Raw genomic sequence first — 11,627 nt, 5'->3', positions numbered from 1 at the left:
TGATAAGTAATGCTCTTCAAATGTTTTCTTTTATATTAAGTGCCTGCCATTTTTTCTAAGAAATTATAATTTAATATTTATCAAAATATCAGTGAAATTCATAATTTTGGAATGTGTCACATTGACAATTTAGGGAATACTGGAAATACAATGTGACACTGATCTCCATAACAATGATATATGGTCATGTACAATGTATTGAGCAGTTCAATCTCTACATGGGGAGGAAATATGGGAAAGTACAATGTATGTTTAAAATGTGTTCCTGGTACAGATATAGAACTACATGTGTGCATGACCCCATTGTTAACTGGATTTTATAATATTCCTGATAGACCTGTGTAGTCAGAGAACTGAAAATACCTGTACATGTGCTCATTGCACTCATATCAAATCCAGTTTTACAAAATGTACTATGTGTTCCAGTAGACAATGAGAAATTTTGGTCATGTTGCCCTGTTTGTGGAGAAAGGTCAACAGAAAGGCTATGCCTATTCAAACAATAATTTAAGCAAACAATTCAAAGTATGGTCATGGATTGAATGCTATAGTGTGAAATTATGGTGTTTTAACATTGACAATACTTTGTCAATTTTTGTGCCGCGTTTCTTTGCATTTTAAACATATCACAGAAAGCAGCCTAGATAATAGAGGATAGACTGATCCTGATTTGACACAGAAGTGGCAAACACTATTTCATGACCAATCAAGTCTCCATATTCTGAAATGACATTTGGATATCACCATATTTAATCAAGCTCAATCTGAATACGTGATCAACATGGCTGATTCACTGTATAAATTACCCACATTAAATTTCAACAAATGTCATATATCCTGCCTTCACAACACAAATGAACACTATCCATTCCAAAGATAGTACCCACGAGGTAAAGCCAATATAAACTTGAAAAATGCCACAAGTAGCCATACCAATCAGATGACTGTACCTAAATATTTAAGTATACTAAAATCACTTTTCTGGAATCAAAATTATTAATTATCACACCAAAGCTTACTCTTAATTTCAAACAATAGTATCTCTAAAAACTAAAATCCATGTACCTAAAAAGTGACTGATGCAGGGTGGAGCTTGGCCTTAAACTTTAAAGGGAAGTGACTTGTGAAAGAGAGGGAACTTTTGTTGATCAACAAAAAGTGGAATGAGAAATAATATTGTCAAATAGTTATAGGTTCAAGATTGACTACATCAGTGGAACAATGCAAGATATTGTGGTAATATCCAGCAGTGTTTTTGTTAAGGGCGGTACCTAGGTAAATGTTACCAGGGTTCCCAAGTCATTTTACCAGGGTTAGCCTCGGTATATCAGTGCAGTCATACTAGCGGACAACAGAAATTTTACCAGGGTTCCCAATGTTCCCCAATCTTAGCAAAAACACTGTCCAATGTTTATTAACGAAACACACTACATGTACACTGGGCAGCCAGAGTGCCACGGTTAGCTGAGGAACAATAGATTGGATTTGCTACAAACTTAAGGATGTACGATCGGTAAAATTAAAAGTAATGTCATTTCTCTAAATTGTCAATTTTTGGATTCTCCTTTGTAAGTATTATCAAAATGTGTGATAAAATATAGGGGTCACCGCGCTCGTTTGTGAGATAAATGACCATGAATTTTGCCATTTGTGAGACAAAATGCTGAGTCAGCATTTTTTCACCAATGCATTTTCTATGGACGAAATAATTCAATGCTGTTTATCTCAAAATTTAGCGCGGTGACCATATAATTATATTTGATCAGTATTATTTATTTCTCTAGACTGAGCTTTGTGCAAATTTTCATGAAAATGACATTAGTAGAAATTGATTTTCCAGCAAATTTCAATGTAATCCTATGGGAAGTGACAAATTCCACGCGCGCGTACCGCTCGTACATCCTTAATGGCGATAAGAATAGCAACAAGAGAGACAATCCTATTTAAGATAATGGTGGGGAAGAGATACACAGAGAGTTGGAAATGAGCACTTAATAGAAAGTAAGAGGCAGTGTGCGAGTGATGTCATGTGAGCATAATTGTCAATACAAACAATTTTGCTTTCTACCTTTAGTGCACTGACAACAAGCCCAAAAATTTGTGACCCTCCCCCTTAGAGGAGCTCAAAAAATTGTGACCCTCCCCCAAACAGAGGCTCAAAAATTTGTGACCCTCCCCCAAATCCCCCCGGCCCTCCCCCCCTGCTAATTTACGTCCAGTCCCTTACGCGTAAAAAAGGCCAATTCTCTTCTGGTTCATGTTAAAAGTTGTAAAGGAGTGTGTCTAAGCTACCCAATCTCTTGTCAACTTTTTTATAAATTGTGAATAACTAACTTGAGACATATTTTTAAACAGTTTCAATCACACAGGTTCAAGTTGATTTTGCTCGGTACAATTGCGAATATTTCTTGAATGAATTGACGAATGTCACTTGGCAACTGGTTCATGAGTGTCATGACCCGAATAAAGGTTAATGACATTTTCTACAAAAAATATTACAGTGTAGAGTCGAACGCGTCAAATTGCCCGGGCCGTAAATCAACAATACATAAACCATGCTTGACATGGTACATTCTTAAATTCCTTCAACTCAAAGAGAAAATAGCGCCGATGAAGATTCATATAAAAGAGTGTTATATGAATTATAGGAATATTTTTACGAAAGTCTCAAAACATGCAAGGAAATGGTACTTTTGTGACAAATCCAACAACACACAGGGTAACCGTGACCCTTGGAAAACATGACAAGTTATAAATGAAATCCTATACAGTAACGTTACAAATGGTTTACTAGTAAGTTTGCCAAAATTACAGCTCTTTACAAAAAGGGATGTTGGAAACTACAGGCCGATTTCAGTTTTACCTGTCTTCAGCAAAATTTTTGAAACTCTTCTAAACAAGCAGCCTATCTCTTTAAAATTTATCGAAAAAAATAACGTTCTTTTACAAACTCAATGTGACTTTAGAGAGAAATATAGCACCAATCTTCAATGAATCTTGCCCTGACAGATATTGTTGCACGATTAATAGATCAAATGGATAATGCCTGCGCCACTGTTGGTGACACTATCAACCTCAATATTCTTTTAAAAAAACTCGAATTTTTATCGAATAAGAGGACATCCACTACTTTGGTTAGGAAATTTATACTTTGAAAACCGCAAGCATGCAGTCGTAATAGATGGAAAAACGTCGAAAATTTAACTGCACGATCTCTTGTAAGATAACGTTGACTACTATAACCAAATGCTGTATTAAAACAATGCTAAATACACACTACGAAAGTGAAACTGTTTTACCAACTGATCATCAATTTTATCACTCGTTTTGGGGTGATTAATCAGTCAATCAAGTATAAATTATAAAATATCCATGAATAATTAAGAGATCCTGAGAAGTGATACATTTATTTTTCACTCTATTAAACCTTCTCCTTCTAAAATTTGTCACATCAAGACGACTATACGAAAATAAACCAAAGCCTGTATTGAAGAAATAAAGACAGAGGCATACAAGGATTGCGACGCTGGGGGCGCTATTCGTATCTCGGAAAATTATAACTACCTCGCATGAGATCATTGCCAGTACTCTTACTTTCTTCTGAATGGAGTTTAAATAAATTTGTTTGCCACGGTGATTGCGTGCCATTCATCCAATGAAAAAAGTCTAAAACATTTTTTAAAAACATAGCCAAGTCTTTATCTATTGTAAACGTTCTCATTTTGCTATCCTGGACCATTGCAAACTTCCACAGAGTTGGGCACATCTCTCTGGATATATTAAATGAAGTGCAACTCTTGCAAAAATGATCAGTTATCATCTCGTCAGAATTCATAACAGTAAACATGACTTATCTGTTGAACTGAAGTGGCCTGTGATCAGCATATTTTTGTTTCCTGCCCAACAGTATATGCATACCCAAGTTTTTTGTTTTGTTTACTCTCTTTGATTTTAGAATGATTTACTACTCTTGATAATCTCCATCTCATTTTGTTGACCTTGCACCAATTCTGTAAATCATATGTAATGGAATCATATAGTTTTCATGAAACTTGTCCCTGTCTATCCTTGAAATATTTTTTAATGACTCGTTCATTGCTTGCAGTAAATGAAAATATGCTATTTGGCAGAATTCTATGTTGGGAAAATCTTTCAGTTGTTTAGGGTGAGGATAGAGAGGAAACTGGACTATTTGGTATTGGCAGTGGAATATTGATTTTTACCATACACTCATGTCAGTATTGTTCAGTCTTGGCAATATTTACGGTAAAATATCAGCATTAAAACTCAACATTGAACGTCATCAAGATGAGAATGTCCAAAACCTTTCCTAAATCGTGTTTGTAAACTGCACTGTACATGCAATTTGCAAAATGGTTCGGGGACAGTTTCAGTTATCTCTCTAGATGTTTACCCTAGCCCCCATCCCTACTTGGTCTTCATACCTGAAAAATCAAAAAACAAAAGGGCTGGAACACTTTTCAACAGCCAGTTGCCTTATTTGCATGTCAAACGCAATGCACCTGGCTGAACTTGACACATTTCTGAATTCTTTGAATCACTTTAAAAATTTCTGGAAATTTTTCTGTTGTCCAGAGACCATGTGGGCAATTTTTAAATTTGTTTGAAGCAAAAGAAGACCTGTCCTTCATCAGTTGCCTGTCAATTTGGCTCAGAGGGAAGAATGTTTCAACACATCGATAGGGAAGAGGGGCAAAGGGAGATTGGCAAAGAGAGTTACTCTCAACACTGTATAGTAAGGCTAGTCTGGTTCCCTGACCCATTTCCCCGGTAGAGGGCGTGGGGAAATATAGGGTCAGGTACCGGGTAGCCATCTTGAACAGAATTTTGTTCAAGATGGCGGAGTTTAGTCACCTGACAGAACATGATACCGCAAATATGGCTGCTACATGAAAAACGCCGGTCAAAATTCGACTGGATCAGAATTATGTTCGAACACTGGTATCCGAACCAAAAACATTGGCACATTAGACGGGAAACATAAACTGAAAGGATTAATCCAGAAGTACGGGGAAATAGAGGTGATTGAAAACTGGTTGTGATATCGCAGCAGTACTTGTGGAGTGTATCGAACGCGCTAGGGTCACTGAGGTCATCACCGACTGTGGCGTGACCCCAATGACCAGAGCACGTTCGATACACGCCACAAGTACTGCTGCGATATCACAGCTAATTGAAAGCAAACTTTGTTGGAACTGTGAACGACGATTGATTTGATGGATAGAATGGTGTCCGAATTTCATGAAAAATGCCAGGCATCATGTCGACGTTCTAAAAGTACCAAGAGGTGTGCTAAATAACAGTGGCTAAATCATGGAGGTAAAAAGTCTTTCTTTCTACCTCCACGGCTTTGTGGTACAAACAAGAAGTTGGTGTCAAGTGAGCCTGAAAGTGCGAAACCCAAGAAACATGAGAAAAAGTTACAAGTGTTACTTTCATCCAATCACAGCTTGTTTTATTTTAACCCAATAGCGTCCATGTTTACATTAGCCGGTACCTGACCCTATATTTCCCCACGCCCTCTACCGGGGAAATGGGTCAGGGAACCAGACTAATAGAAAGCTCACCACAGCTTGATGAAATTCATAGATGTATGATCTTTTAATATCAAACTAAAGTAGACATTTACAGTAACTTACTACAGCGAAAACCGTTTCCTTTGGGCCAAATTAAAAAAATTCTATGGATAAGACAAAATGTACTGGTATGATATTCTATTTGATGTTTGTTCATACAACAAGTCATTTAGATGTTGGACGACTAAAATATTACACTTTTTTGCTTTAAAACATTTTAATTCTCCAAAAAAATTTGAAGAACCCTCAAATAAGTCCATGAAATGATGGGCAGAACCATATGAGTCTGATTAAATTGAAATACGAAAAGGAATAATCATAGAGTTTAATTTAGAAAAGCAAAGTAAAGATTTGTCTGAAGTTTAAAAATTTCATGGATTTTCACAGATACATCGATGACTATTTTTTGTTGCGAGCAAAATCGATCGACAAATTCACAAGTCATATTGTCAGCCATAGTGCCATTTGTGTGAAGAGCACGTGGCTGTCACGGCCAAGTCCACTGTTGAACTTTATTTGCATAGACGGGGTACTTACATACACAAGTAAAAAGGAGTATGGAATTTTTGCACATCACAAACAAGATCACATGAGTGATGAATAATTTGGAAAAAGCCATGGACGAGCCACAATATACATTTGGTCTCCTGTTGAATGGATATATGTAAAAAGTACAATTCCATGGGTACATTTTTAATATCAGATACAACAAAGTTCTCCTACTCACTAATACAGAAATTAACGCTGGAAATTGCCTTGAAGTCAACCTGGCGCCTGACCAAGTCCCTCTTATACCAAATATGGAAATATGACAATTTTCTTACTGATTTTGGCACCTAGCCAAAAATCTATTACCTAATAAGGAACAGTCATAGTTACCTGGCACCTTGCCAAATCCAAGTATCTGCTAGTGAAAATACATGTACTATTACTAATTTGCATATCATCTAGTGTCTCAATTATAAACAAAAAGTCTTCTTTAGAATTTAGTGAAATCTCCAAAGCATTTCCTCTTACGCCAAAGCCATTTGAACAGGACTAAAGAGGACAAAATACATACATAGGAATGAACTGGATTTTTCTTCCATTTCTCGCGTAAATATAATAGACGAACCACATAAAAAGATTTAAATGCACCAGTTATTAGACAACATAACCGGCTCTCAAAAAATAATATGTAAAATTTGAAAAATTCTTGAGAATGAACCGAATAGAGATACCAAGTATCATGTTTTATACACATGGCAGTCTTCGACAGGAATTATATTAAAACATTTGTATCAGCAAAAGATTGATTTTTATGTGGTTCACTCAAAAGGAAAAATATCAATATTGCACCCAGGCCACTCAAAGTGACTGATGGTAAAATATATTTACACCTCCAAATAAATAAATACATAAATAACAGCAAATAATTTAATTATCTTTGTATTAAATTCTGCAGCAACGATAAATTTTGGTGTTCTGGTTGTCTTTTTTTCACCGTCGGCCATAACTGCTCCGGCTGCTGAAGCTCCGACTGGGACTCCGGCTGTAACTTCGCAATCTTGACCGGGAGCGCGATCTTGATTTGTTGTAGTACGTGCTGTGATAGGAGTCGTCAGACTCATAGCTGCTTGAACTTGGAGGTGATTCACGATGATATGGCACTGGGCGCTTTCGGGCACTGCAGATCAGAGGTAAGAAAAAAGAAAACGCACAAAAAAATTAACAACCTGTTCTAGTGCTGGGATTTCTGTCGGTTACAAAGCTTGAGAACTATGAGGCCAGCTGAAAAGCATCACGAAAATTGTTTTTAAAAAAAACATCGCTTTAAAATTGGAAACTCTGAAAAGAGTACAAATAATTGAAAATCAATATGAAGGATCTCTCCACGACATCAAACATAAAACCTTTCCTTTTCAGGAGATTCATGGGTACTTTGAATGTTTATCAAAATCTTTGAAAGATGAAATGATGTGAATGAAACTTTAGTAGCTTTTGTTATTAATCTCTTTTCTGAAGTTTTATGACTGAGATGGGAGGCTAATTCTTGAACGTTTTTGTTTCTATATGCTGTTCAATCGGAATAATATCTTTCACAAATCTCTTTTCTAAACTGTCATCATGCAAGAATACAATACCCATATGTGTGTACCCTGAACCAGACCAGCCCCCCCAATGATAAGAAAAAAAAGACCAATCCCCCTAGCAATGAGAAAAAAATAAACAAACTAAAAACAAACATAATTGACCCGACACCATTGATGATCTGGAATTTTACTGAATCCCTAAAGAATTGATAGCCCAGTGAGTCACATGCATTGGGAAATTGAATATGTAAATAAATATGAACACAACAAAATAACATCAGAGAGTAAACATGCAGGGGAAAGTGATACACAGATAACGTGTAGAGTGACAAGGGAATAACATGAAAGCATGAGATGAAAGAAATCCAACACCAGAGAGAAACATGCAGGGGAAATGTGTCAATTAGATTAAAAAATGAAATTAACAAGTAATGCTATAATTGCATTTGATTTGCATGCCAATGTATGGAATGAGCCGTGCATTCTCAGTGACATACGGTTGAATCACATGAACAAATTTTACCCTTTGACCTAAGGGGTTTGGAAGAGGTGAGGTCAAAGGGCAAAGTTCACATGTGATTTAGTCAGTGATGTCATGGTGCAATGTGGATGATAGCAGACAGTTTACTAGCTTGACTTTCTTCACAATTACTTTTAATCTTTCAGCCTTTTCAACTTCAACTTGAGCAACAGTGAATTTATTTCTATTTTTAAGTATTTTAGTCACAAATTGTGCATGTTAATGTTCTCCTTAGAGAGGTATTTGTTTTTTGTTGAGTTTTTCTTTACAACAAGATGTGTTCAGACTTCAAAATAATGTGGAAAAACCAAAACAATTTTGGGATAAAATTACACGTTTACTCTGCAGCGTTACACAAAGAATAAATGGGAAATATTTCTTTAAAAAGTAATTTCAGAATGAATAAATGTCAAAAGGACATTCAAACATACTTGATCATGAATGTGTATCGAAATGATACACAAACATGAAAAATTTTGACAATATTGACACTATAATTCCAGTGAATAATATCAGATTCAAATAAAGGAAACAAAAAATATATAGAGGTAATGATAGTTGTATAAAAAAAAGATTGTAAAAAATTATTCTATTCTATAATGACTGATGAAAACTATTATATATTATAGAGAAAGGAGGTGAGTTGATTACTATTGAAATTTGACATCTATATGACAACTGCATCGATACTTTGACAGAAAATATGACTTCTGATAGAATTACACAAGATTGCAATGGAAGAAAATCGTGAATAAAAAAAGAACATGATTTCTCTTCTTTCTAACATAGATATATTAGTAGCGATGCTTGGCTGTGGAAGTGAAATTTAAACAGTTTGAAATGCTAATTAACTTGGGCTTCAGAAAAAAAGAAATACTTCTCTGCCAAATCAGCATCATCCCTGTCCAAGCAGATGGGCCCTTTCTCAGACATACACGGATCATTACAATTTTTCCATACATTATCAACTTTAATATCAAAGGGCTCTCAGCTCTTTCCTGGGATATCCTGCCGACAAATCTTTTGGGAACAAATCTTTTGTGAAGTGCTAAGATTTCAGTTTCACAGGAATAGACGTATGTTGCCAAAAAGTCACTATTAACTTTATAACTGACAAGAATGCCCACTCATTTTCAACAAACTGTACAGGTATTGTGAAGAGGCGCCGGTAGAAATGATGGCCTATGAGGCAAAGAAAGGATTTCTTTTATCAAGCCCTTATTTCCACATAAAATGTAGAGAACATTAAAGTTAAAATGAGTTGTTAGTGATATTTCCAGGCAGGCTATAGGACAATTATTACAATGAGAGGTGAGTAGATATTTCAGTGTTCCCCAGCACAGCCTAGAGAAACAAACGCAATATCAGTACACACTTAGCCAATGTCTACCGCCGATAGTGTCCCGGACTCCGGGAACGTTGTCTCTCCCGATAGTACGGCGATCTGGAACGTCTCCTATAACTATGTCTTCTGCTTGGTGACCGTGACCTTTGTACAGAAATTGTGGAGGAAGAGAAGGAAAGAGAATACAGAGTACAGAGAACACAAGATCACAAGACGATAGATAACATAAGATACAAAATTCACCAAAATGACAATGTAAATATAAAATAATATACTTTGCTCCTTCAATATACTTGATTTTGTTTCAGTTTGTGTTTTCTGGCTGAAACTGAAATCATGCTTGCAAAGATAATTCATAACAAATCTATATCTTAGAGCTGTAAATTGACTATGAAACAAGATCATGAGCGCAGTTTGTTTTTCCTTTTTTGTACTGTTTTCTAGCCTTAAATTTTGATTTTGAATTTTTCAAGTTTCACTTCTGATTCCTTGTTTTTTCCAATCAAGTATAAGCAGGAGCAAGACTTAGTTCCCTGTTGGAAAAAACTCACACATAAATCCAACATTATATCAACAGCAAAAATTAAAATTATACCATAAATGAGACGCTTATCCCGGAATGATGTATTAAGAATTGTCACTCGGTTTTTCTAAAGCTGTACAGAAAAAAGTCTCTCCTGAAGAAATCACAGACAATTTTGCAAACAAATTTGAGTTTATGAATACTTTTTCGGCCATTCGTAAAACATCGGGCGTTTCACATCAGTAATGGTATTTTGTTTACAGTGTTTACAATGAAACAGGAATGTTGGTACACATAAGAATATATGTCCTGTCCATGTAACTTATGGATTCATGATTGTCTTCATGGATGACAGAAACAGTTTCAATATAAGTAATGTTGTGGCTTTCTTCATCGTTAGCAACTCAATGAGTGAACATGAAGTTTTTCCTTAAAAGTTTGCAACTGCATAGTGAAATATTTTCTTTTTTAAATCTCAAGACTGGTGGTCTAACCACCACATGAGGGTGAATCAGTGGTAATACTATCTATTGAATACATGTGCCCTTGATCCTTGACCCTTGACCAAAGATGAAAAGAAATGATCTGCACCCAAACAGAATTGGTTGAAAATTTTATCAGTTGGTCGGTTTTGTTCCGACTTTTTGTTGTGCTTTGCGATTTGCTCATCTGAAAACAAGCACTGGTATCTACATAATTTGGAAAGCTACCTTGTTATTCGGCGAGCTTCCAGGTGACTTGGAGAATCTCTCCGTTTTCGTGGTGGAGACCAGCTTTTTCTATCCTTGGGAGAGGATGACTTGCGTTCCCCTCGCGACGGGCTGTAGTTGGAGTAACTTGGACTGCGCCGACTTTTCCTTGATGGTGAAGAGCTCCGTCTGCGCGGTGAGTAGCTGTGCGATCTGGATCGCGAGTACCTTCTGTGTGGCGTGTAGCTACGAGACCGGGAACGTCTCTTTGGGCTGTATGACCTGCCGCAACAAATTAAAAATTTTTAACCATGAGAAATTTGAACTATCAAAGTGCGGGCTTACTGCTGAAAAAAACAAACATTTAATTTGCCTATGTCTGCGGCAAACATCCACTGGAACATGTGAAATTCAGTCCAGGCTTTTGTACAGATCCATTGTTCAAAATATGTTTATCATTGATATTATAGAATTTGATTCTTTGCTAAGTCAAGTAAAGGGAAACTGGAAATATTTTTCTCACTAAACGTTCTGGCTGCAGATGTACAAGAGTTTTGGCATCTCATTTACCTTCCCCTAGATCCATTCTGTGATTTTCTCCTTCTGTCTCCAGAGGGAGACCGTGATCGTGATCTATCAGACCTGGATCTGGATCTTGCTTTGCTGCTCTTGCCTTTGCTCCTGGGGGATGAAGACTTGTCATGTCGGCTTCTTTTCTCTTTGGGTCGTCTGTGTGAACTTGGCGATCTGTCAGATGATGTCGATCGACTTGCTCGTCTGCTTTTTCTTGATGCTCTGGATCTGCGGGACTTTTTCTCTGGTGATGGGCTGAAACATGACAGGAGAGCAATGCTCTATTAAGAGAATACTAGGTCAAAAAA

At 36.4% G+C, this 11,627-nt stretch overlaps 1 protein-coding gene across 13 annotated transcripts in view; it reads right to left on the bottom strand.

Annotated features, from left to right (window-relative positions):
• Window positions 1-5,598: 5,598 nt before the first annotated feature.
• LOC139144957 (serine/arginine repetitive matrix protein 2-like) overlaps window positions 5,599-11,627 on the bottom strand; it is an 84,600-nt gene continuing 78,571 nt past the window's right edge. For 10 of the 13 annotated variants that reach the window (XM_070715795.1, XM_070715800.1, XM_070715799.1 and 7 more), the window contains 3 exons: window positions 11,317-11,574; window positions 10,768-11,028; window positions 5,599-7,263 (listed from right to left, as the gene is read on the bottom strand). In XM_070715795.1, the coding sequence (XP_070571896.1) occupies window positions 7,077-7,263; window positions 10,768-11,028; window positions 11,317-11,574 (706 nt within the window). In that variant the 3' untranslated portion in view covers window positions 5,599-7,076. Of the gene's footprint in view, window positions 7,264-9,564; window positions 9,679-10,767; window positions 11,029-11,316; window positions 11,575-11,627 lie in introns of all 13 variants that reach the window. The other 3 variants (XM_070715802.1, XM_070715804.1, XM_070715805.1) reach the window with 1 other exon arrangement.

The sequence above is a fragment of the Ptychodera flava genome, chromosome 12, assembly GCF_041260155.1.
Source record: "Ptychodera flava strain L36383 chromosome 12, AS_Pfla_20210202, whole genome shotgun sequence".
In the NCBI taxonomy this organism is placed as follows: domain Eukaryota; kingdom Metazoa; phylum Hemichordata; class Enteropneusta; family Ptychoderidae; genus Ptychodera; species Ptychodera flava.
The sequence above is the reverse complement of the archived record's forward strand: the minus strand, read 5'-3'. Positions and strand labels throughout refer to the sequence as shown.